General features: G+C 40.0%; 1 protein-coding gene across 1 annotated transcript in view; it reads left to right on the forward strand.

The window, feature by feature from the left end:
* LOC139698383 (ecdysone-induced protein 74EF-like) overlaps positions 1–19,724 on the forward strand; it is a 75,851-nt gene extending 56,127 nt beyond the window's left edge. Inside the window, exons 3-6 of the mRNA XM_071597277.1 lie at positions 13,441–13,751; positions 14,131–14,567; positions 14,959–15,151; positions 15,712–19,724. Coding sequence (XP_071453378.1) covers positions 13,441–13,751; positions 14,131–14,567; positions 14,959–15,151; positions 15,712–15,820 — 1,050 coding nt within the window. The 3' untranslated portion in view covers positions 15,821–19,724. The remainder of the gene's footprint in view (positions 1–13,440; positions 13,752–14,130; positions 14,568–14,958; positions 15,152–15,711) is intronic.
* The last annotated feature ends 8,248 nt before the right edge of the window (positions 19,725–27,972 follow it).

The following is a 27,972-nucleotide window of genomic DNA, read 5'->3' on the forward strand; positions in this document are numbered from 1 at the left end:
CCACTCTTATATCTGTCCATTAATAATATTCTTCTCTGCGTACTCAATCATTTTTCTCCCCATCCTCCTCGTGAAAATCGTGGAGGGATGATGAAGATTTTCGCCAGAAATGTCCCGTCAAATAATCTTTCGTGAAATTTTTTTCCAGTCCCAATCGCGATTTTAATCTAATAGTGAATCACAGGCTATTTCGTAGCAGTATTTTTTGGTGAATGTTTCAGTCAAATTCCTTTAGAAAATGTGCTACTTCAATGAAACCCTATCAAAACTCTAACCCAAGAGACTTTTCTTTTATGGCGTGCACTCTTACTGACTCGAGCGTGGTGCGCTGGGAATGAAAATAATTCGTTTCCCGCCACCATCTTGAGCCCATCGTGCTCTGAAAATGGCATAATGTCTTAATTCCGGTGGCAATTTTCGCCCTCGCGGTGATATTCTGAGCACAGTTATTTTGCGGAGTTAGCCATCCGAGGAGAAACAACGTAATTTTCTAGTCGAGATAGAATGTTTTGTGTTATCTTTGTTCTTCTTGGAAACTAACTCTAACTAGGGCTGGCTCTGGCAGTGGCAGTTTGACCATCAGTTTTTTTCGTCTCTGTTTACTAGTCCCCGATCCAATTTGATCGACCTTGGTTATATGGGGAAGGATAGTTTTGAATTTATTTCATAAGATTTGCGCGATGTTAAAAAAATGCTCTTGCTCATCTGGAATGAATGAGACAATTACGAAAAGGTTATCTTGTTTACATCGACATTGGCTGCCTCCGTCTCTTGGGTTCAGGATATACTCGGAAGGGAAAAAAATCTTTTATTTGTAAAATCTTAGCTCCCATGTGCCTTTGTGAAAAAAATTCGATTGCCAATAGAATTACGCTGGGAAAATTGGCATGCCAGGAAGTACATCGTTGACTGAACGCATCCGTATTTAATGCTCTGAACATATAATGGTTAGGTTTAAAAAAACTCAGTTTTTTGGCTGCGGCCGTCGTGTGCTCTCCTAGGGAACATGCCGAGGTATGAACCGTCTCGTCCACTTACGCGCTCAGCACAAGGGAAGAAGTTTTTCTGGCGCGCACGTGTGTGTGCGTATGCACGGGCGTGCTCGGAATGCCTGCGGGAATGGGACGAAGACGATCTGGATCGGACGAGAGTGAGAGTGGATAAGTCCGCATGTGTATTGGAGAGACCACCGGGGGTGGGGGTAGTTGTACCCCCTTTCGTAGCGAGCGATCACGTATTCATGAGCGCTTTTGCACGTGACCTTCCCCACCGACCTCACGTTCAGAATTAGAACTAGTGCGCCTGGCGTACATCCTTCTCCGACCTCGACCATCACAGCCGCCCCACCCGCTCCGACCCCACATTTTTAACTCGACCCGCCCAACTCTCATCCTCTCCTCCCTCCTGACACCGCCACCCTCTTTCCATTTTCCCTCTTTTTCTTCCTTTCCTCCCACCCCCGTCGCCTCTCCTGTCCTTCCTCCTCCATCCTTTCCCATTCTTCCCCTCTCCTCACCGTCTCATTGACGGACGTGCATTAAAACAGACCCTATCACTCCTCTCTTTCTCTCTCCTCCATATAGCCTCATCACATGCCCCACACCCAAATCTCTCCTCCCATTAGCCAGCCGTTACTCATTTCACTTCACAAAAAATGAAACAACGCTGCCGAAAAATTGCACCGGAAGAAGAAAAGGTCGTCTCTATCTCTGCCAATCTTCTTCCTCTCCCTCTTTCAAGTCCGTGGCTATTTACTCATATTTCCAGACAAATTGTTTTCCCACTGCGCACGTAGCCATCACTTAAACACTATCAGATTCATCTGAGGCAACTGTCAGAACAGCGTCATTATTTCATTGCCAACTAACTTGCCATAACAAGCATATTGGTATCATGTCTGAGTTTTATCGTCCGTCACCTAAGCTCCATTGCTTTCAAACGTTTCATCCTGTTCTGTAGAACGGAGATGATTCCTTAAAATAAGTGCATGTGTGAATTTTTTTTCTTGTTCAATTATATTTTCCTCTAGAATCCCTAAGATGGCGTGCACTATCAAGGTTTAAGCGATACAACTTGGCACTGGTAATGGCTGGCCTGTAGAATTACGGAACCATTATGGAGCTAAGCGAGAGATAAGTTATCTCATTTTTGAAGATCTCTCCCATAATTTTACCTCTTATTTTACAAATTCTGCCCTTTCCCCTCTCTAAACATTACAATCATTACCAAAGTATAACGAGGGTGAGGCGAGTGGAGAATAATTTCGATTAAACCTGATCCTTCGTTATTAATCATCGTTAATATTCAGAATTAAGAGATTTTCAGATGACCCGCATTAGAATGCATATTTAACATAGCTGGAGGATAGGTGGATTATTATTATTACTGTAAGAAAAAATCAACGGCTCGTATTAATATTTTTTTTCTGATCGGACGTGGTGACTGGAATAACATGTTTGCATTGGCCTTACTGCGTGAAAATCGTACTAGGGTAGACGCATGCATTTTCACTCCCATTTAAAATGAGAGATAACGGACGGCTAGGGTAGCACAGTTGTTTTACTTTGTGCGTCGATTTCCTTAAGTTTCTTTTCCAAGTCAAGTTTGCTACGCTATCAAATCTCCTACCTCGGCACAAATTGGTCTCTTTGAAAATGCAAACGCAACCTAAGTGTTTTAATCTGAACTGGAATATAAAAACGTGTCTATTTAATTTGAAGATAGCCTTGATTAATGCCCGCGAATGTTTCTCTTTTTGTGTGAGTGTGCGATTGCATAATCTTCTACGTAATGGTTGATCTACGAGTCCTCAATCCCATTAATTTTACGAACGAAGCAAGGTTGCAATTACAACCCGGGAGAATCTTCTTTTATTTTGAGAGAATAAAAGAGAAGAAGGAGTGGTAAATCGAAAGTACGTGCGTCATGATGTTGCGTGTTGGGGATTGGGAGGGAAAGGACTGAGGATGGTACTATAAAGAGAGCGAAAAAGATAGAGGAACGCTGCTCGAGTTTGTTTTGTTTTCATTTTTTCACCTTTCATTTTGGGGCGTTCGTACGAGGAGAGATTGGGGAGAAAGAGAAGGGGTAAAATGGAAAAAGAGAGAGGGCGACTCTTTTCTGGAACATTTTTATTCATACCCTAAGCGTTACGCATGCTTTCTAAAAACTGTATTCCCCCTTTTCTAAGTGGCAGGGATGGGAGGTGGCGGTTTCAGGAAGGAAAAAATAACACAGGGGAGGATGCAAACTCCGGGTTGGCGGCAGCATCCTTTCTCTCTCCCCCTCTCTCTCTTCCCCCCTGGCTCCCTCTCCACCTGTCCCCTCAACGCTGCCATCAGAGGAGGAGGGAATCCGTCCCCCTTTTCAGTCCACCAAAGAGTGAAACCCGCGTCCTTGCTATTTCTTTCTCCTTCTCCACATCATCCATTCTCCTCTCCCCATGCCACACTCGCCATCTTTATCACCCGTGCCGTTTTTCCCTCCCAGAGCACACCTTTCTCCCGCTCTCTTTGGTTTTCCACTGGACACGCTCTTTCGCAGCGTTTGGAGGAGGGAAGTCAAGGAAGCGAATAAGAGGAGGCAGGGACGCAGATGAGGAGATCATAGGTGTGGGCGCTTGGAGAGAAAAATAATGAATGACGTGAGCCTAACGTGAACATATATATGGATCGAATGAAGTGAAATGCAAGGAATAAGGAAGACGGGATTTTAAGCGATAATTTAGTGCTGACATGCCTACGAAGTTTGCAGCTTAGACTTTGTGTCAATAATTAATACATGAGGTAGATAAATGTAATGTATGGGGTTGAAGTTTAAGGGATTTCAAGTTAATATCGTCCATTACATTTCATTCTCCGTATTCACATCGTATTTAATGCTCATCAAATTTGTATTCAAAAACATCAAAATGTAGAAAACGAAATGAATTCAAATAACTTAAAAACGAAAATGACAAAACAGATTCCATATGTTCACTTTAACTCATCTTTTATGGCCAAATGAAATCAAGAGCTCCTTCGTTTCGTTTCCCGGTTTTTGGGGGTGGGAGAATGCCGTAGTTGGGCAGAAAGGATGACACTTTATTAATCTACGGCAGGATGTATTATGAATGTGTAATTTACATTAAAAATTTCGAATTGATTGCGTACTGAATATCGTTCTAATCATTGCTGTCGCCAATGAAAGCATTCCGTACTTGAGTTTTTAGGCTTACCTGCTACAACAGTGAACAATCGATTTCGCCGCTTCTCCCTTTCTCAGCCTTCGCTCTTCGTGCGAAGCCTAGATTGCTTTTGGGAGTGAAGGATTCGACAGATCATAAAAATAGATTTAGTAGAATGAACGAGGTCTGTCCACCTCACCTCGGAAAAATCTCCTGCGAGAATAAAGAATAAGGACGGGAAAGGCGAGCACATGAGGGATGATGTGTCTTGGGGCGGCGAATACTGACAAGTTGGGAAACGAACCAAAAAAGAAGGAAACTGGGTTTTTTTGGCAGAGAAGTGAAGGTGAAAGTAGGTGTGCTGTTTGCGTGAAAGGAGGTTAGGGATGATAATTAACGTGTGGAAGAATAGGGGCAAGAGGAAGGGCGGTTGAAGGAGGAGACGAGATGGAAGACGAGTAGGAGTAGACATCCCAAGTAGAAAGAAGAAACATTTGGAGGCGTATGGAGAAAAATAACGGGAGAAGTGGAGATGTTGGAGAGGAAATTTTTCCGGGTAAATTGGGACCTCTTGGTGACTGCCTCATTTCTCTTTTTCTATTTAACCTTGTACCGATTTACTGCTCGGAGAATAATCATGACGCTTTCGTCCACTAAATTTTAATTTCCTTACGTGAATATTATTCTTGTGATAAAAATTATCTGAACTCCCTTGCTATTTGAAACGAACTGGTTTAGTAATCAAAATAATGAACTTTCATTAATTTAGTCCTAGTAATTGTATGTATATGTGACTAAACATACTTTGGATGTGTAAATGGTCAAGAAGAGGATTGAATAAAGAGATCGTTTTCAGTTGCGTCCCCTTATCGGCCCCATCCCCTCTCCAAGCATTACTCCTGCTTTATCTGTCCCCCTTGCATCGGGATGGCGAAGACGGGGGTGGATGTGGTTAAGAAGGTGTTGGGTGAGAGGAGGGGAGGGGGATGAGTGGAGGAAAGAAGGAAGGGCTGAAAGAGGGGACGTGACGTTTGGCAGTGGCGCGCGTTTGTGTGTGGCGTGGGAGCGTGAGGAAGAGAGCAAGCTAAAAAGGATATGGGGTCGATCGTGGGGTAGGACCGTTCGCTCGTGTGGATCCCTTCTCCCTTTCCCTGGCGTGGAGGATGGAAGGAGGTCGACAAACAAGTGAGAGTCATTCTGCGTTACCTTGGATCCATCTCCTTTCCCTTCTCCTGTTCACAGCCGCTCTCAGTGTTTTTTCCGTCTCCTCCCTTTTTTCCCACTCGTCTCTCTTTTATGCCTTCTTCCACTCCATCCTTACTCTTAATTCGGCTGAGAGAGATAATACATTTCGAGACTTGGTATAAGAGACTGGAACAGCGTGAGAAAAATATTATAAACCAATAATTGCAGGATTTCAGCTGTTTTGTACAGGGGCTATGTCAGCTTTGAAATCACTCTCTTCATTTTATGTGAAGGATCGTTAAAAAAATTAAGAATGGATCCTTGTGGGAATGTACCTGATCAAAACGGAGATAAAAAGCTGCAGGTCGAAGAAAAAATAGGAGATATTATAATTGTCTCCCTTGTCTTCCCTCATCACTCCTTTCCTGTAATCATGTTCAGCCTTAATGAAGGCGCCGTTATTTCGTGAACCAGGCTAAGGTAAGCCTTTGTACAGTCTACGAAAAACCGTTAGATCCTACTCATTTTGTTAAATTAAATTTTTGCAAATTTTTTTAGCTCTGAAGCAAAAGGATTTCACTCATGTAATTGCCAACCATTGCATTACTGAGTGCTTGTTGGAAATAAATTGCTGGAATATACTATTTCAAAACATTTGCAACAATTTCGCACACATGAGTCTCCGGAAGGAAATAGTTTCTTGACTGCGTGACCCACTCTTCTCTTTCCCTCTATCTCCTTCATTTTTCTTTCTCATCGCTCTTTGCATCTTTCCTCTGTCTCCTCCTTTTCCCCGTTTCAGGTCCCACCTCTTCGCCCTCGGCATACTACTCACTCACGCACGCCACCCTCCCTTCGCAACCCAACTTACCTTCTCCACCACCACCCCAACTGCCGATATTCATGCCATCCACTCCGCCCCCCGTTTCGCGAGCAAGCCATCACGTATGCCGCACCAAGCGGATCCCTCGCTATTTTAAAACCTCTGAGTTTATATCCCCACTGACTCCTTCCTTCCACAACCTCTCACCCTTCCCCCCCTTTTCCGCTCTCTCACCTTTTTCAATCTCGTTACCTCCTTCTCCCTGTCGGCTCCCTCCTTACGTCTACTCTTCTTCCGCTTCCTTCCAAATTTTCAGTTTTGTATGCTTGCGTGTAATTAATTCTACCTCACCCGTATATATACCTTTTGTCATTTTTTATTCAAATATTTATCCCGAGGACCGGAAACATATGGCAGATGGCTTGATCATCAAGCGTCATCGAGAGTATTTTGGTGAATTTCCCCATCATCCACTTCCTCAGCTGTTCCAAAGCTATTTCATACCTACTCGAGATATTAAATTGGCAGAAGTCTGACATCTTAGTTTCAGGGGTTCCACACCCAGAATGGCGAATAGGGAATAGCCAGAATTAATTATTTATTTCTGGGCCTGTTTAAAATGCTTGTATCAGCTTTCAATCCTAACCACAATCGATACTATCGATTGATTAGGGAGCTACAATACTGTTAAACACTGGTACCTTCAGTTTGGTGAAGTAAAGGTACCTGTGTATCATGCCGTAAATACATCCGGATCGACACAGTTCCTTGCAAGACGCTGCAAGGGTGTATGTAGAGGGTTTTAGGACGACAACCTTGAAAAAGGAAGGGAAACATTCTAGGAAAAGAAATATGTATGCTAATACACATTGATCAGTTTTGCTACCGCGAAATATCTCAGGAAAACGAATCCGTCTAGGTTCTTGCAAAAGGTGATTTCGTTCATTTTTACATTTTTGTCTGGCGTTTACCAAACCTATGATCATTTCCTCGACGCCACATGGATCCCTACAACTGATACCTCTACAATCAACTGCTCAATTAGACACCCAGACTCCGTGGCTCTAATCTCAGGTAGGCTTGCGATTAACTGTTCGAATTTCTATGATTTGTCAAAGAAGAACGCGGTGATTTTAGAAGGTGATCAACGCGGCGTCAAAGAGGAACTAGTTTTGGATAAAATAAAAATTCGGCTGGGGTCATTTTTCAGCCAGTGTATATTTTTCAGGGTTTGGACAGGGAAGTCTAAAAAGAGATTTTGCGTGTGCGCGCGCGTGTAAGTAACATTGGAGTAGAGGGAGTAGGAGGGAGGGGTCGGCTAGGCAGCCCACGCTCCCGCACACGGCTTAAAAGTCAGCAGACGTTGAAACGAGTCGACTCCTTTACCTTGGGCAGCCTGACAAATAGTGCGCGAGTTCTGGAGAGCTGGCGAGAAAGAGAGAGATGGGGTCGGATGGAGGGAAATGTTTGTTTTATTATTTATTTTTAGAGAGAGAAAAGGGTAAGAATGGAAACAGGGTGGAGGAGAGGAAGAGGTAAGAAAACCCTGGCGGTGAGAGGGAAAGGAGACCCTGAGCTGCCATTTCGTGCGATCCCCGAGGAGAACGAACGTCATTCCGCCCTCTTTTTTGCAATCCCATTTTTCCTTCTCCTCGGCTTTCTCCTTCGGATCTATTTCTCGCTTTAGATCTTGAATTTATTTACTCCTCCCGTGCACTTGCGGAAGAGGTGTTTCCCCACGCCTTAACCTTATTTCTACTTGCTAAAGTGCCGCTTGACATGGCCTGAATATGAACTCTGAACTCTCGGATATCCGGATGTAAAGCAGCGAGCCAGTTTCCCGGTCTTCAAAGCTATTTTCAAATTGCGAGGTTAATACTCACCAGTTTTCTTGTTGATTTTTTCTGTCCAGCAAGGATGATGGCACCAGCGATGTATGTCTTAGCACTCGTCGTATTTTCACAAGCCGCACTGCACAGAACTAATTCGTGTTTTCTGGTGGTAGGAGACCGTTCACAGACGGAAAAATGAGTAACATTCCTAGCCTGCTATATATTACTACTGTATAATGCCTATATTGCGAGGCGTAATGCAGTCACTCTCGTGGTAGTAAGATAATATGCGTATTAGGAGGCGGATATATTCACAAGAACAAAACATTTCCGCCTTGCGCATGCCATTACTTAAAAAAGGACATTACTTCACTTGAGAGGAGGGTAATGGAGGAAGGAGAACCCGAGAGTAGAAATGAGTGGGTGGGAATTCAAGGGTAGTTGCTTTTACTTTCTTGAGCATTTCTATCCTCGTCCAAAATGACAAGCAATTCATATGAAGGGTTTGCATACGGTGGGACTGATTTGAGTGCCCTTTTATGGCCTTCCTGCGGGACCAAGATTCATTGAGCGTTCCACATATTTGATTTCTTTTCAGTTTTCAAAGAACCAGGGCATTATTTTGTGCCAGATTCGTTCTTTTTTCACCTTTATTATTTTATTTAATATTTATTTCGTAATATATAATCTTCCCACTTGGGTCAAAAAACATTCGCTTCTCTCACGTGCTTGCTTGTTTTTGTTACGTGTGCGTGTTTATATCTGTTATGATGAATGCTGCAATTTCAAATCTTCACAAATGGTTTCCACGGTGATCCTGCATTCCAATGTTTCAAAATCTATCTTAGGACAAAAAATATTTAAAGTAATACGTAGGTAACAAATGACATCACAAAGCAAGGGCCATTAAAACAATTGATTGAGACAGTCGTCTTTTTTCTTCTGTTTCGTTTACGCGCGGATTGCGAGGGAATGTTTTAGTTTATCTTTTGCTTTTTTTCTTATTTCCTCCTCGGCGAAACTACCGCGTGTCTGCTGCTGTCAAGGTGACCGTGGCGTGACCGTTCTCGTCTTTTCGACCGTCCGCACGGGGGAGGGAGGAGGGAGAGAGAAGAAAAGAGAAGAGAAATCTTCAGTTCACTCAAAGGTCAACGGCGAGGCAAAAACCAAGTTCGAGAGCGAAGGGGCGCGTGGAGGGGGATGTACAGGCAGAGGGGCAAAAAAGTCTTTCCTGGTGTATTTTTTTCTGGTTCCAAGCATGAACGTAGCAGATCCGCTTTGGAAACAGAAAATCTTGTTCAGAAATGCTCTTCACTTTCCATCGAGCCCTCTGTAAATGCTTACTGCCGTCTCCGTTCTACTCTTGCCGTCCCTTTTGGTTGCTCCAAATCCCCAGCAATTGAAGCGAGTGGTGTATCTTGAATCTATCTATGGATCTTGTTTTGCTCGTGACTTGTGCGTACATCGGTTGCAATTTCTATTCATCTTCGCGGTCAATAAGGAAGCCCCAAGATTATCCTCAGAGCTAGCCGGTTATCGATGAATGAATATATTATGTTTTCCAGGTTTTGTGCATTGAATTCAGTAGCTTAATAAAATGCAGCCATGTAGTAATGTTCATCATTTAAAATTTTACATCTTGGAATTTGCTGGTTGTAATATACTTCTTTATCGGCGCATGACTTAACCACTTGAAGAGAGGAAGCAGAGTTTTGTTCGAAAATGGTTTATGTGCAAAAGACCCTAATGCAAGAGGAGTTTAATTGCTCTCACATTTCCTGACATCTGCCTAGGGATACAAGTTTCTTCCGTAAACATGCCAGTTTCAGGCTTAAGTAACTTGAATTCCTTCATGATGAGGGTAGAGAAAAGAACTTGGCTATTCTACATAAAAAGGCTTAACATACAGGTGTTTTATTACACACAGTGTAATATATTAAACCTTTTTATGTGGAATAGCAAAGTTTTTTCCTCTATCCTCGTCCCATACATAGGTTGAGGATTCTTGGGAAACAGATTGTTACGTATGAGGAGAGTTTGGGGGTTACTGAGGGACCGAGCAGAGGTCGCGATCAAACTTGAAACAATCAATAGGAGAGCATCCATCCCTTTGCTCGTGCCAACCGTGTGATTTCACGTGCTCGGAAAGATACGAGAGCCCTGCTGGAGAAAAGTTCCGCTGCCTATCTTCCCGCTCTCCTTTCTTCATCAGGGAAATGGGTGCTGGCTCAATGAAGGATTTGGTAGCGGTAATGTGGGTGTTATTGAAGATCATAGGCTAAGATAAAGATATACAATGGTGAGCTGACGGGTCACTCAATAGCAAATATCTGTGATACTTGAGAACAGTGAGCTACCTCCCTGGCTACCTGCATTTTACTTTTTCTGACAGTTACTTGAAACATTCTAGGGCATAATGTTCAATTTTGTTGACTTGGTTCAAGATTTTGCGAATGTTCAAACGGGGAAACGGCGACACGTATTTCGTTGATAAGCCACCAACCCTTTGCCGTGGCTCAATTCATAGGCATTTCTCATTGCATTTAGTTTTTCGTTGGAGATGTTGACAATCGTGAATAGGTTGTCTGAATATTATCCCTTTGATAGTATGCGGTCACCAAGACTCCTATTGGAATATTTTCTTGGCGGGCTTTATAAGGAGAAGCGACCAAGGCAAATATCGACTGCGGCGGGAACCGGAATACTCCGCTGTGCCTCTTCCTCTCCATCTCGTCTACGTTCGTTCCGTCCCGTCTCGCCCTCCTCCCCCGCACTATGCCCCACCCCCTCTCTCCGCGGAAAACCTCTTTCACTCTCTCTTTCCTCCTCCTCCCTTTGTTTTGATTTCGCTGCCATATTGGCGCATCCTGCCCGAGTGCACGCGAACTTGGCCGCCGCTGCACAACTTCACTCTCACTTCCCGCCCCTCTCCTCCTAATCCCGCACCATGCCTCCCTCTTTCTCTCCCACTACTTCCCCTACGATCCCCCTCAGCTCCGCTTCACCCTCCTTCCTCACCTCCCCCTCTTCCCTTTTTTCCCTCTCTCTCCACACTCACGTGACGCTTTATACCTCGACCCCTGCAAGGTCTCCCCGATTCCGTAACGACTCATTTTTTCCGAAGCTTGGCTGGGACACAATCTTGAGTAAATTTTCCCTTGAGGGTGGCGATGCTAAGGATAAGACATTGCTCCGTCTAATTTCGCAATATTGCCGCACCACTCTCAAATTGAAGCGGTATTTTTCGTCAATTTGAGTAATATTTTGAGTTGGTATTAACATGAGGAGACATTGTAAATAATGGTAAAATTTTTTCATGCTCCAGAAGAAGCAAGTATGAACCCGCTATGAGATTTAAATAGCGACACCAGAATGTGCTGGTTTCCAGATTAAATTACTGCTTCGCCTTCAAGTTGCATCTTCGAGAGTAGAAAAACAGCGTACCACAATTTTACCGTGTTTTAGGCAGGCCCTGATCCTTTCTTAAACTCCATGATGATTGAAGATGGAAAATAAAATTACTTTCCGCGAACAATATTGTTTCCCGGCGAGGTCGGACTGTTTGAATTGATTGCGGTTGCTATGACGGACCAAAATGGGCGTCGCACTTTTGGACGGTCGTTCGTGGGTTCTAATGTGAGCACGAACGAGAGTAATGCAAATACCCCGGTCACGAAGACGGTCGTCTCGACCAGCGTCTCGGATGGGTGAGAGAAGTATGGGGGGAGGAGTGCGAAGTGGAAAGGTTTGAAGGAATGGGAGGTGAGGCGTGGGGAGCGACGAAGTGGATAAGATGCGGTGGGGTGGTATGAGCGGGAGAGGGAAAGAGGAAGAAAAAGGAGTGGAGAAGGGTATTCTAGACTGTGAATACTTGAGAGCGCGCGCGAAGAGGCCTTGTACGAGCTTCTCTTAAAATGCCAATGACCAGGAAATGGTTAGCCATTCCACAGAGGGAGGAAAAGAGGCTGACCTTGACTCCCAACTCCGCATCACTTCATCTCTCTTCTCTTCTATTTTTTCTTGCCTTCCTCAATCCTCACTCACTCTCTCCATCTCAGAACATTATACCCACCCGTCTCTAACTCTCTCAATCCAATCACTAACGCGGGCTCTTATGACGACTGGTCTGAGTTTCCTACCGATTGAGGCAGTCCCAAAAAGTTAAACAGCTTCTCCCAGCTTTCTTCTTTCCCCTCTATCATCATACACTTGGTGACTTTATTTTTCCGTGGACTGATGAGACTGAAATCCTGCCATCTGGCACATAACCACGGTACTCCTGTGTTTTAGAAAGCTGCCGGAATATCCCCACATTCAAAATAACGACGGAGTGCCCGAGTAAACGGGTGTTTTGTTGTTGCAGCCTCTTAGCGAGATCTACTTGGTGTTTCACTGGTAATTGAGGGATATATTTTCAGTGTCTTAGGGGTAATTTCATTCTCAAATGTTTTTGAATCCTTTACGCACAGTGCTTGTATGTTTTCTAAATAAGATACGTTTGAACATGGAGGGAAAGTGAATCCTAATAAACGATGCTGCTAGGCATGTGCAATTGGATGACAATTCCGTGAAAATATAATGAGGAAGAGAACTAATATATTTTTCTCTTTGAGTATATTGAACGTTTACGTTTTTTATCCTTTTACGAAGTCCCAGAAAACATATTTTCGTTATGAAATGCATGTATTACAGACTAAAGATATGCACATTTAGGAATTTGATGTTTTTATAGCCATGGTAAATTCTTCGGCTGTAATACATTGATTTTTAAATCAAGTTAATTAATTCAGCGACTTAATGAATGCTTAGTAAGACATCAGTGGAAAGTGGTCTTTTGAATGAAGTAATTATGTAAATAAAATGGCAGCGATTAAAATTTGCAGAAATAAATGTTGCTATATCCCTGAAGTGACTAACTGCCATGATTAAGCGACTTAGGTACATAAACTTAATTTCTCCCATTTTTTTATACGCCAGAGCTTTAACGCAAGGTAAAACATTGGCCCCGTTCCCAGAGCTCCAATTGGTATTCCGATATTAGAGTTAAGGTTGGTCCCTCCACATTCACTGTCATGTTTCTAGAGGCCTGTATTTTAGTGTTTACTAACTCTGTGGTTATGAGCATCGTAACAATGCATGCTACTAAGAAATTACCTTTCACTTCTTGGAAGTTGCTTAAGTTCAAATTGTATGGCAAACGAAGAATAGTTTGCTGGAATTAAAGAGACGTTTTTCGCCTTTACTGACTTCTGTGATGCGTGTAGCTGCTTATGATTTCTATTGTTTCAAAAAAAGTGTAATTCTGAGCGGCGCTACCTTAAATTGCTGATGAATGGACACTCACCCAGATTTTAATTGCGCTTTTCATGTAATTAAAATGTAAATGTCTTTGATGCACACCTTTGTCTGACCGAATGGTATCTCCTTCCTTCCAGGAGTTCCCGGCGACCAATACTCCGCGGCCTACCTTGGCGGTGGTGGCGGCAACCTCGGGGCCAGCAGCCCAGTGCAGACCACCACTGCCACACCCCTGGGTCCCCCCGCCCCCTCTGGTCCTCACCCACGCCCACCCCTCGCCTCCCTCGTCCTCCTCGTCCCCGCTCCACCAGCAGACCCATCACTTGGGCCAGTACCTGTCCTCCCAAGGGGGGCAGCCACAGGGCGGACAACAAGGATACCAACAGCAAGGTGCCATGGCAATTCCCACCTCTGTCATCACGCCAACGGGCAGCGGAGCGAGTAGCAGGTGAGGAGGGGTTGATCCAGGCTCACCGAGTCATTAGTTAATTATCACTACCATAGTAATCAAATTTCCATGGAACACCGCATAATTCTGTTTTTTAAGGCAGTGCCTCAGACTTGGCATTTGGAATACCGCTGGTTGCGGATCGTCATTCTTTTTTGAGCACGCCTTTCTTGGTGGCCGTGACTAACTTTAATGGGCATTTAATAATAATATATTTGTTGTATTAAGCGAGTTGAATACACGCTGTTTCATTGGTTAGATAAGTGCGTTGCTATTAAGAGCACTGCGGGATTAAATCCTAATAGGAAGCGCTATTTTTCAACATTATCTTTAGCTTTTGAATGATGATTTACCGAACGATCCCTTTCTTCGCCCACAGTGGTAGCAACATGGTCGGGTCATCCGGGCTTGGTCCAGCTCCAATAACGTCAGAGGATCTTTATCTCCTGGAGCTTGGTTTCCCCCCGCCACCCACGAGTCAGCAGCAACAGCAGCAGCAGAACAGCGGCCTGCAGCAGCCCCTCATGCTGTCCAGCACCACCCCCTCGTCCTCCCACCACCTCAACCCTACATCTTCCTCCTCTTCATCCATGCCGTCCTCCTCGTCCTCTTCAACTCTCCCAACCTCCTCCACCACCTCCCCGGCCCCGGGATCCGGCCCTTGCCTGCCCGGCCAAGGGGGTCGGACCCCTGGAGGAAGGAGGAAGAACCCAGGAGGTGGTAGGAGGCCCAAGGCTTCCTCTGGAAGCGGCGGTATGGTGGCAACTGGTGGAGCACCCGGTGCTGACGGAGGCGCCAAGAGGAAAAGCAGAGAAGGTGAGGAGAGGAAAGAGTGCATTCAAAGTAGCACGTTTTTAGATGAGAGCAGTTATTTAACTCGAAAACGGCCGCCTGTGGCTAAATGTAATAAATTGCCAAGGTGTGACATTTTCACTTCAGTTGGTACTCATGTCACATATTACAATTATATCCAAATTTGAAAACCGATAATTCGTTAACTAAAGATGAAGGGAGAGTAATTTTCTATGAAGAAGGTGTTGGACAAAGCTTTTTTTTAGTGTTGTAGCCTGTATTTGAGCCAAGCAATAATCAGTATTTATCTAGTGTAGCATAATTGTCTCACACACTTACACTTAATCGTTAGAAAAATTATTTTAGAAAGCTGTCTTTATAGTTCACTAATGAATGTTTTTTTTATGGGAAGCAGGTTCCACAACTTACCTGTGGGAGTTCCTGCTGCGCTTGCTGCAAGATGGTGCATACTGTCCTCGTTACATAAAATGGACCCATAGGGAGAGGGGTGTTTTCAAGTTGGTCGACTCCAAGGCAGTGTCAAGACTCTGGGGTTTACACAAAAATAAGCCCGACATGAACTATGAAACCATGGGGAGGGCTCTGAGGTGAGCTACTTTTTACCAGTTCTCTATTATTAACTTGTTCCAATTTCATTGAGCTAAAGGACACCTGACTCAATGGCACTATTATTGGTGCTTTACCCTTCAATCATTTTTAACATGGATTAGTGTGGATAAAAGTAAAAGGTCAACACACCTACATACTTACTATGGATTTCAGTTAACAAGATCATCTCCAATTTTGTAAAACCTTTCCCCATCACCATAATGAAATGTGATTTGATGTCTTATGTGTCACCCTAATCAATCACTAATACACTAATATTGATAAAATATTATGAAAATAGTTTTCATTGTTACCTGCCTGATGGTCACTATGGATGTATATTCATGCTTGTTACCACAGTGTTAAAGGGGAGCATTCACTGATATTTAGCATAATCATGTTTCAGGATTGTAGAGACTTGGTGATATTGCCTCTTATAAACTGTTGACATTCTAAAGTAATTTGTTCCCTTGTATACCATGCATGCATGAAACCAAGGGGTAGATTAGGTGTCATTAATATGTATTTGCATCTTATAAATTTTTCTTTCCAATTGCAGGTATTACTACCAGAGGGGGATTTTGGCTAAAGTTGATGGGCAACGTCTTGTCTACCAGTTTGTTGATGTTCCCAAGGACATCGTGGAAATTGATTGCTCAGGAGCGTGAAAACCTCCTGCCAAGTAGGTGGATGGGATGGGGCTTCATCTTGGCCTCAGCCTTTTGTTCTCATGTGTCCTTCCTAAGTGTGAAGCATACCCCAGCCTCCATCAACCAACCTGCCAACATGCACGCTGCTTGGTCAAGTGATTCTCAGAATGGTGGTCGGGGATTGTGAACTTTTGAGTCATCGCTATGAAGCACTTGGACCAGCACTGGCTATGACAGTGTCTGGATTTGTACAGACTGCTGAGTGTGAAAACATGTTAATCAACTCTTCTTCGCTAAACTATTAACTTTTGTTCAAAATGGATGTGACAGCCATTAGGAAGTGAAGAACCTGGTGGAGTGGATGTGTGATTATCAAAAAAAGGCTCATTTGAGTTCATGAAATTGATGAACAGTGTCATCACATTGAGAGAAAGACTCAGAAATGAAAGAACTCTCTTCCCTCTCCTCCATACGACCCACTTCCTGCAATGCATTCAATACAATGAACATGTTAGGTGATTGGACTGCCTGGATTATGGCTGACACTCCAGAGCCAGTTGTCTTTGCAAGTTCCATTGAGGAATTTTGGAATTGTCCATGATTCACTCAAGGGTAAAAAAATTTGATTTGCCCTTAGGAATTCACAAATCAAACTCTTATCAATTGAAAGCTTTTTGTAGCTTGAGGCAATTTTTCACCTATTGCAGGTGAGCCTATGCTGGGCAAACTGGCAGAAGTAGTGTTTATGAAGATAACCAAGAGGTATGTGATGCTATCAGAGGTGGTGAGTGGCGCTTAAATGCTTACATACAGTTTTTTGAGCTTGAAGCTGAACCAAACATAACAGTTAGGTTTGTGATATTATGGTTATTTGAAAGATAACTGGAGTGGGTTTTGAAAGGCTCTTAAAGACATCCGAGACTGATCACTGGGCAATCAACAAAAAAATTAGATTTATTAAAATGTATGGTGGAATCATAAATGAAACTATAATGGCTGTTCTGTGAAAAACATTAAGAACTAGTGTTTGTAATAAGATTTTAATAAGTGTTGACATGTTGCTATTATGTTGGGCAAAATAATGGGTGTCAAATGAGTCAAACTTGTACCCGAGATAAGCTCTTCGACATTGTTTTTTAGTTGAAGATTGCACTGTTTTGAGCAAAGATACGGTCCAACTAGGACCTTTTGGGTGGTGGTGTGTTGTAGAAACTACACCACAAGAAAGTACCTGCTTAAGTAGGGATGGGTTTGCAAGAAGCCATTGTTTAAGAAACTTGAAATTGTGGTGACAATAAAATTCAATTCGGCATGCTTAAATATATATTTCATAACCTGCCTTGGCATGAAGTAATGGAAAGTATGTTGCTCCTCAATTAGAAGGGCTTAAGTTTTATATTGCCTTGTCTGCCACTCATTTTCCCTAATAAAATCAACCAACCAGAAAAAGAAAAACATAGGCATTTAATAATTTGTAGATTTCTATCATGGAGCATGTCATTCTTCAAGTGGAACATGTATACAAGGATTGGTGAACTTTCCTCTTGTCCTGACCAAAATTACTGCAGTTTCTGATTATATTTGGCCTAACCAAACCCATCCCTTAATGCAAATAGTTACTAAATGATGTAAAAAGCAAAAAAAATCCTATTTTTGGGTGTCTGAAAATACTTTTTGACATATTTTTGTTTAAAAAGTGGCAAGTTTGGCTCTCAAGAAGTTAGCGATCATTTTGAGGGGTGATCAAATTAAATAGCTTCAATGTGAAAATGCCTAGATTATGGCATATTTCATGCTAAACATCCGTCTGTCCATTTGTCTATCTCTTAACTGGAATTGGTGTGCCTGTACTCTAATGCTTGCATCGTTAAGGCAAGTGGTCACACACAAGGATGTGGGTAACTTATTCTGAGGTTGAATTTGCAAATTTGACTAGAATCTAAACACAAGTTCAAATAAACCTCAGTGCTGTGTTAATTTCAAATGAAGGAATGCCAAAATGTTCACTTATGACACACAAGCTTCTCACTTTTAGAAGATTAATGATAGGAAAACATTTTTAAATGCATGACTCTTAAAGATTCTGATGATTTACTACAACTCACAAATTGCATCATGTTGATGAAAAATCCTTACAAATTAATCAGGTTGAAAAATAACAATTCCAAAGTACAAAATTTAAGATAATTTTCATAATCAACATTGCTGTTGACTCAAACTATATTCAGAGGTAACTTTTTGCATTACTGTGCCTGCATTCTACTGCATCCCGTTGGCATCAGCAAAATAACTTTTATTTCATATGAGGCCTCAGATAAGTCTATCTTATTTTACAACTTAGGATAAGTTTTAATGAGGAAATGTTATTTGGCTGCCAATTAATCATACTGCCTTTACTGAGGACAAACAAGGAGTATTCAACCAAAAAACTGTTGGTATAGATTTATTCTATTACTTGTTTCCATTTTTATACAGGGGCAGTAAACATCCACATTCTTTGTAATTAAGGTTCACATAAAACATACCTACCACTATTAATACATGACTAATTTAATTAGGGTAGAAGCAACATAAGAGTGTGTGTCTGCACTCATTGGGATCTCAGGAAGTCAAAAGATGATTTTGGGTCATTGGAAGTTTTAATTAACGTTGAAGCCATATCCCAAATGAAGATTTTACTTTGTTTTCAAAATTTAATGAAATTTAGACCCACAATATGGGAACATTGGGTGTGATATTGTAGAGATATATTTTTGGATGGATGCAAACTGGTAAACAGTTTTAAGGGTTGGAGGGTAAGTCATGGAAGTCAGGTGACAGAGAACCATTTTGCGGGTGATATAAAATATTAGTGAGTGCAGGGAAAGGAATTCATAAGGAGAGGCATGGAGAGAAAGATAAAGAGTGGAGCAGAGGAAATTGTTACTGTGAGGTCCAAAATTTACTGTTCACCAAGATATTTTTGGTCAGGCGGTATTGGTGCCTCCTGTGACCACTTAACTTATTTATTACTAAGTATATATGGATATATATATATATATATATTTTTGTGTTGTTACTGGCCCCCTAGGTGTAAGGTTTGTCCATATTCCACCAAATTATTATATATCTATAAATATATAAAATATATATATATATATTTTTGTTTTTTTTAAAGACCTAAAATATGGTGCATGGTGCGTGTGTGTATAATTGTGTGAGAAAATGTGTTTTATATGTTAAAATAAATCACAAAACAAAAGGTGTTTAAAAACAAAAAAATATATGAAACAACGATGAGTGACCAAATGGAATGAGTATTTTTCAGTTCACCCTCCACATATGACAGCACTTTATGCTTTGATAGGTTGGGCTTGAGAGCATGCAGTTTTTTCATGAAAAAAACACTTGTATTCTGGTGATCTAGAGTATTTGCATCAGAGTTTAGAAAAATGCACCCAGGCCCACCAAAGGATTTTGTACTTAATTGTGTTGCAAATTTGAAAGTTTATCCATTTGGGGTGACTTTTAAAGTGCATCATGTGTATATTTTTATTTTAAAGAGAAATGTTAGCTTGTGGCTACTCTGCTGTTGGACCAAAGTGAAGGAAATGATGAGTGGCTTCTGTATCTTGATTGTAATATGTGGATGCCAAGGGCAATCCATCTTTGAATTGGAAGAGGAACTCCACAAAGAAGTCATGTATGTTTTCTAATGAACCATAAGCGTATGCGAGTGCTCTCTATCTCTCTTAAGCACTAAACCTCATTCGTTTCCACAACTTAAAGTGAAACAAAATAGTCATTGCAGGAGGAGTGATAACGAGAGAGTGAGGGTGTATATGATTTCCTGTATTGTAAAATAAATTGTATGTTTTCTGGGGGTGATACTGGAGGGAGAATGTGTTGGTATGAATTTTGTCCAGCATCTATTAAAGTACAATTGTCCACTAAGAAAAATAAATGTGAGTTTCTTTCATGGTCTTCCCTTGACTTTTCCTCATTGACAAAAATTCCAAGAAGAGATAAAACATGAAGCACTCAGTAAAAGTTTTGCCATCAGCTCAGAAAATGAATGAAAAGTGTTCATATTATAATACAAGATGAAAAAGTATTGAAAATTTCAATTGCATTATTTTGTAACTGATGATGGCCAGATATTTTTTATATGATTAATAATAATTTCCTAAGAGGAGTCTACAGTGCAAAATGATGCCAGTTGGTGGTGGAGTGTTAAGAAAAACCTCAATTTGATGCATGTCCAACTACTTACTCTGATTAAATGAGCAATGGTTGAGTGATTCTTTAATGGTTGAGCATGCTTTTCCCAATTAAATGGTGTAAAAATATTCTTGAGTAACCACCAATTAAACGAAGATTGGAAAGACGCCTGAAAATTTTATGTAAATTTCACTGCAAATCAATGTAGTGTTATGGCAAAATGATGAACATCCTTCACATATTTTTGTTGAAAATTTGGATTGAATTATGTAGTCCAAGTTACTGTTACCTCTATTAGATATTAAGATAAGATAATTTTTACAGCATATTAAGCCAAATTTAGAAAAGCAGTTTCTATAACTGAGATGCACTTCTGGTTCTCATCAAGTCTCTGACAATCGCTTTCCAAATAAATATAACAAAATGTAACTGTTTATATATTATGACTCTGGGAGTCTAAGTATCGTGACTTTTCAATCTACGTGCATAGCATGAAAATACAGTAATGTTGAAAAAATGTATGACCCATAGCCATTGGCTCAAGGATGAGGTCTTTGTTTATGATAGAAATGGATGGCATTTCTCTCAATATCTATTGACCTGAAAGCTTCCTTCCACCAAGGACGTGTAGAGGATTTTCTCTCCCTGTTAAATTCACCTTGTCTTCTTCCCACAATTCTAAAACCACAACTCACATGTTTGGGAATTGATGGAAATAAGAGATGCTGAGGATTACCATTAACTGTAAAAAATCATTCCACTCAGTGATCGGTATCAAAATAATGGCAATAATAAATTCTTTACTAAAACTTTTTCATTAACCTGGAGATGTTCCCAAGTTTCCATACAATTTTAGAAGATGCACATAGAAATTGGAACACATCTGCTAATTTGTCTTATTCAATAAAAAGGTAGCTGTTATTGTTAGAGTTTGATAGTTAACACCTTATGTCAATTTTATCTTAAAGCAAATATATGGCTAGGAATATCATGACCCATGGCAGCATTTGAATCTGCAAGGTTAGTTGAACGTACTAAAACTAAATTTATTTATTGCATTGGCAGGGTAAAATTAATGAGACCAGTTCATTTTTAAAGTTATTTAGTTTTTTTGAAACTGAATGAAATTAATAATTGTCCATATCAAAAACATCTTTTAAGACATCTCCTTATGGCTCTAAATCAAAAAGGAAAAATTAATGAAATAATATGACGCTTTTTATTTAATACTGTCATGAGACCAAACACCAACACGCCATACTGCCTGCTCTGAACTGTAGCTTTACTCCTCTTTCCCATTGCTTTTTTTCTTCATCCGTCCCCTCGGTTTCGTATTCTTTCTTCCGCCAATCAAATCTCCCGGGCTCGTGTTACCCCACTCCTCTCTCCACCAAAAGGCCTTTGATCAACAGTGTCGCCGTTGGCCAATGAATGAACTTCCCAGCGCCATTTTTGACTTAACCATCGCGAAGAACATACATCAGAGCATCTAGATGAAATTTGACAATCTGAATCTGACTCTCTCCTGCCTTCACGAAAGCGACAAGTTTAAGTTCATCTGGATCAGACCGTTCTATCATATTCTGGATCATCTAATCCCGCCCTGGAGACCTTAACTCCTCCGATCGTCATTTTTACCGTAACTTTAGCCCGCGATGCCGCATTTTACTCTACGCTTAAATGCTTAGTGCATATGATACATACAGTTGTGTTTATAATTTCTTAGTGCGTAGGTTGTTTATCAAAGAAACCCTAATACGCTTCATAACTCCTACCCAGGTTCAATATACTCTTTGTAATATCTGAATTAAGTAAGAGGCATTATTTTAGTTTTTAGTGAATAATCTTTCTCCAAAAGTGACCAGATAGTGTGCTTAGGGTCTTTTAGGCGCTTTGTTCATGATGACCAGTGATATAAGAAGCAACACTCTTTGTACTGGATTTTTGGTTAAATATTTGTGCCCTTTGGCTATTGCCTGATTAAATAGAACGCCTTACTTCAGCCATAAACTTTAACTTGTGAAACAGTAGACATTCGAGGAGCGCAATATACAATGCACAGTGCGGTTGGGTATCTACCACCAGAATCCGATGGATAAGGTAACGAGGAAGGTGTGGTGTCATCCGATAAACGTTGATGTGATGGATTTTAGACAGCAGCCAAGCATTAATTTTTCCTAAGGTAGGATAAATTTTGGTTTACACTTGACAATAAACTGCCGTAATTAATATCGCTAATTGTTTAGGTATGTATCGTTCAATTGACGTGTTGTTTCTATGAAATCATGTGAACTTTCGAGTATTTTACAGCTAGAAAATTACGCGGGTTAGAAGTCGATGATGTTTGTTTGCTAAAATCGAATGGATTTTCACTTTCTAATAATAATTCCCTGGAGTTTTCTTTATAGAATTACCAAAATTTTGCTCCGATGTAACCCAGTAGAAAATGAAAGTAATTATTCATAGCCTTAATGCTATAGCTTTTCATTATTCACCACAAGCTACTTGCTAAATGTAATGAAAAATTACGAAACGAAGCCATTCGTACTTTACCAGTCATGAAGAAGAAAGATTGCGTGCATCAAAAGCAATGGAAATAAATATCCCTGTGTAATTTCGCCCTTGTATTTATTATCACTTAACTAAAAACATACTGGCAATACTCCCATATTCTAAAAAATGAATTACGCTCATTCGAAGCGCTATTTCTTTCAGCAGCAAATTTAGGTCCGTTGCAAAGATACATCCAGGACATGTTTTCTTTTCGATCGTTTAATTAAGATTGATATTTCAATTACGGCTGCATAGAAGGTACCGCAATTGGATGAAGTGAATAACTAATGGGGGGCCCCGTGAAAATATCTTACAATATCTCGCGGGATATGGACATCTATCCAAAAGGTCTGGAAAAACTATTTAGAAATCGATTAACAGGCATTTAACAGATTACCCAACACGTTTAGCTTTTATTGTAATTACTCAACACCACTGCTTGTCAAATCTACTGCAACTAGTGCGATATTTGTAGTATACTAATTACTATTGTCTCCCTAGTCTATATATTGGTGCTATTCATCTTTCTTGTGTACATTGGATCTAGTCTGGTCTGAGTTATTCATCCTAGAGATGTGTACGGTGAGTTTGTGCGAGACACGCTTGTTGAGGTATCGTCACCGTTAAAATGTCAATTTTCAGCATTTGTCCTAGTGGAAATAAATGGCTTCTAAATTTGCCCCTCTAGGTACTTTGAATATAGTATCATGAGTATAGCCGTGACGAAATTCCATTACCAGTGGTAGTTTTTTTTAGCGGTTCTGGTATCCGAAATTATAATTGTTTTCTACGGAGCTTGATATGAGAAGTTTTAAAAAGGAAAAAACATCTGAAGGGGCCCTAGTTAGATAAATGTAAAATTTTGTACTCATCAGTTCACGAATTTCAGCATGTGCTTAATTTTCAGACACATTCAAATAACACTGAACTATATAACAAGACTCCAATAAACAGACTTGCAAGAGAGATCGATTTTCATGTTCTTGATTTTATAGGACTTTGCTTGCATGGCATAATTATTATTTGTATTTTAAATCTGAAATGTCTTTATTTTATCGTGAATTATATTATAAAACTTAAATGGTTTTACATAATCAGTGGGCTGAAACAAGTCCTGACATCCTTTAAACTAACAATATCTCAAGTGTTCTTTAGACTCATGGATATATTGCTAGGTAATTAAAAGTGCTAATGTTTCTTCTTACAGTGAAGGGGTTTGTCTTTTTCAACTTTATAGACATATTGGAATATTCTGTTTCAAGTCTGAGAGTTGTAGAACTCGCCATTAATCTGGATAATATAAACATGGTTCAAAATTTGGATTCCTCTGATAGCCGTGGAATTTCTGATGAAGACTGGTCAGGGAAAAACTTGTGACTGAAATAGATACATATTTCCCTATTTCAGTATACCTGATGGCTTTTTTAAAGGTAAGTTAGGCTTTCATGCTTTTGTTTCTAAAATAATGAATTGCTCCCCCCCCCCCTTTAATGGAATTGAAGGGTGCAGTATTTGATCATCAAAGACTACTATTAACAATTTATTAAGGTTAGTGCTTAGCAAGTGCTCTTTTTGACTCTCCCTGATTTTTAATAGAGTTAAATTTAGTTATAGGTGGTGGTAGGCTTAGGAGCAGTTTTTAATGAACCCACTGATAGTCTTGTGTGGTGCTCTTGCTATTGTACCCAGTTACATAAATATGGATTTAAATTTTATCATATAGAGAAATGCAGTGAATCAAAATAAACAGATATACCATTAGGGTCTTATATATCCAGTAGCCTATTACAGCGTGATCTAAGTTAATCATGAAAATGATTATTAAATTACCTTGAGATGTTTAGAATATTAGTTTGAGATTTTTGCTGCAGCTCTCCTAACTGAACTTCTCCAAGCGCTGTTAGCTGGTAATCTTTTTATTTCTCATAGATTCTTTAGCTAGCATCTTCCATTACGTGCTAGTTATAGTTTTTCCTTAGCCATCCTCTAATCAAGGTGACCACTGGCATGGACAATCCTGTGAAAGTCAGTGGAGTTTATTTTGAACTGGAAAAGGATGGAAATATTGGAGCATTGGAAATAACAACAGAATGGAATGCTGTGTAGTGAAAAGTACACATTTTAGATTTTCATTTTTGTGGGAAGATTATAATTCATTTCCTTTAATAAAATACATACTCATTTAAAAAAACTTACCTATGTTATGATAGTAATAATAATAACAATAATAATTTTATTTCCCCAATTGACAAGTACATAGTATGGTACAGAATAGCATACAATTATGTAGTCGTATAGGGTACGTCAAGAAGTACAGTAACTGGATTACTAACCAGAGAAAAGAAAAAGTAAAATAAAATTACACCTACACACATAATTAAGAATTTACACAATATAAAATTCAGAATTACCCAGAACTGAAGTAGTCGTTCACACTGTAAAAACATTTTTCATTTAAGTGCATAAATAACATTTTTAAAAATAGAGAGTGATTTCTCATTATTTAACTAATGGGAAGCCTGTTGAATATTTTGATGCACAGAGAACGAGGTTCCTTGGACATCATTGTCATGCTAGCAGACACTACACACAGATGAGTTCTTGTCCTAGTCCCATAGGCGTGTGTGCCATTATTTGATGGGAATAGATGCATGTTCTTTTTTACAAAAATTATCGAATTATAAATAAAAACTCTAGGGGCTGTTAAGATGCCAAGGCTTTGAAAGAGAGGTCTGCAGTGGGCTCTATAGGGTACATTGCACATGGACCTAAGCAATTTCTTTTGAATAATAAATATTTTATTTAACTTAGTTGATGACCCACTTCCCCAGATTATGATACCGTACGATACAAGAGAATAAAATAGACCACAGTAGAGTGTTTTTAAAACATCCATACTAACAGTGTTTCAGAATTGAAAGAAGATAGTACACAGAATTTAATTTTTTACTTAATTTGTGATGTGCAGGTCCCATTTCAGGTATTTATCAAAATATATTCCCAAAAATTTATACTCGTTAATAATTTTACAGTTATTTGACATAGGCTGAGAAGTACTTTTATCAGAATGGCAGGTTTTTGCTGAGAAAATCAAGGCCTGAGTTTTTGTTTCATTGAGAATAAGGTTATTCCCATTGCACCACATGCCCATGTCTTGAATAATGGTTTTACCTAGAGTCATCAAATCTTCAAAGGATTTCTGATACAGCACAATGCTCACATCATCTGCAAATAAGCCACAGTTATCGAGAGGATTCACATGTAATTTTATGGGTAGGTCATTCATTTATATAAATGAGAAATTCAGTTGGACCCAACACTGACCCTTGAGGAACACCTTTTCAACACCTAATGGTGAAGAGAGGAAGGTATTCCCATTCTTCTGGACAGCTACCCTTTGTTGCCGATTTTTGAGGTATGTTCCCAACCATTGCTGTGCTTTGCCTCTAATACCCATTTGGTCACATTTGAACAAGAGCACATTTGAACATGCTCAACCATATCAAATACTCTGGACAAGTCAAAGAATACACCCATTACTTTCTGCTTGGAGTTAATTTGTTGTATGATGGTGTCAACTGCATTGAAAATTGCCTGCTTTGTTGACTTCCCTTTTCTGAATCCAAATTGTTTTGGGGATAGCAGGTTATTACCTTCAAGGAATTCTATTATCCTTTTATTAAACACATACTCAAATATTTTTCCTAGCTGGGGGATTATACATATGGGTCGATAATTTCCCACATCATTTTTTTCCCCTTTGTTTGTATAAATTGGTATTATCTTGGATACTTTGAGGGCATCAGGATATATGCCTTCTCTCAGACTCTGATTTACAAGTAAGAGTAATGGACTTAAAATTTCATCTATACAATTATGAATTGTTTTTCCTGATATACCATTTATATTAGTTGAGGCTTTCTTTCCTACCTTGGATAGGTGTGAGCAAAGCTCTGAAATGCTGCATGGTTTAAGAAAAATAGACTTGTAAGACGTAGCAAAGGAGATGTTGATATCATGAGGAGGATTTTGTACATTAACCATCGGTAGCTTTAAGAAGGAACTATTGCATTTGTTTGCCAGTTTTATTGGATCCGCTGGTTTATTTTTATCATTCCTAAATTCTTCTGGTAACTCCACTACGTTAGATCTAGAATTTTGTTTAATATTATGCCATGCCATTTTTGTGTTATTGGTTGCATTTAAGATTAGTTTATCATTATATTCTTTCTTTGATTTCTTTATCATGATACAGTACAGCTTTTTTAAGTTAGAATATTCATGGTGCAGTATGTTATCTGCTGAGGACATATTATATTGTGATTTTTTCCTTAATAACCTGGACAAATGCCTAATTTCTGGTGTGATCCAGTTTTTTTGAATGGGTTTATGGTGCTTAAATGGTACAAGGGGAAAGGCTGATTCAAAGTGAAACAAAAACGTTCTGTAGAACAGGTCAAAGTTACTGTTCAGGGAGTTATTCTCGTTCAACAACTTCCAATTCTCTTGACTCAGAGAAGTTGAAAGTGGCTGACATTAGAGTCACTAAAGACTCTCTTTAATATGGTAGGGGCAACAGCAGAATTGCTAATTTCAGACTCATTGAAAACTGACATAATTGCCCTGTGATCAGACAGAGCTGGGTTAAAAAGAACAGTTTTAACTTGGGATTCTGGATAGTCTGCGAAGATGTTATCCAACAGGGTATTAGAACTAGCTGTAACTCTTGTAGGATTATTCACCAAGGGTTTTAAGTTATAGGAGGCTAGTCAAGACAGCAGTTCTCTTTGATTATTACCATCAGTAAGGAGGTTACAATTGAAGTCTCCTGTGAGAATTATTGTAGGCCTCTTAGAATAAGTTGTCATATTATAGAGCAAATTGTCAAATTTATCAACGAATTCCCTAAAGGATCCTACTGGAGATCCATACAGTGCAAATATAATAAGAATTTGCTCATTGACAGTAAGTTTTACCGCTGAACATTCAAATATCTGTTCAGTGTTCAAGGACTGCAGATTTATCTCCGGTTTTCATGCACAATAGTTTTTTTTGCATAAATCACCACTCCATCTTAGCGTTTCAATTTTCGACAATAACAGTCCCCTATCACATATCCTGGAATTGTGACATCCAGTACACTCATCCAATGCTCACAAACGCAGATTACGTCTGGTTTGTCTATTAAAGTTAAGGCTTCAAGGTCTTATAACTTATTATATAGACACTGTATGTTGAGAACTAGGATCCTGATCTTACTCTCCCCACTGGAATGAGGTTTATTGTCTTTGCCACTTAGTATTAATTCGGTTCCACTGCAGTCCGGCGGTTGAATTAAAAATGCCTCAGGGTCAGGTCACATCGCCACTTATTGCTGTAGAGCATTTCATCTCGAGTATGAAAAGGCACTCAAATTT

Source organism: Hetaerina americana, unplaced genomic scaffold (genome assembly GCF_022747635.1).
Source record: "Hetaerina americana unplaced genomic scaffold, ioHetAmer1.1.p SCAF_84, whole genome shotgun sequence".
Classification (NCBI taxonomy): domain Eukaryota; kingdom Metazoa; phylum Arthropoda; class Insecta; order Odonata; family Calopterygidae; genus Hetaerina; species Hetaerina americana.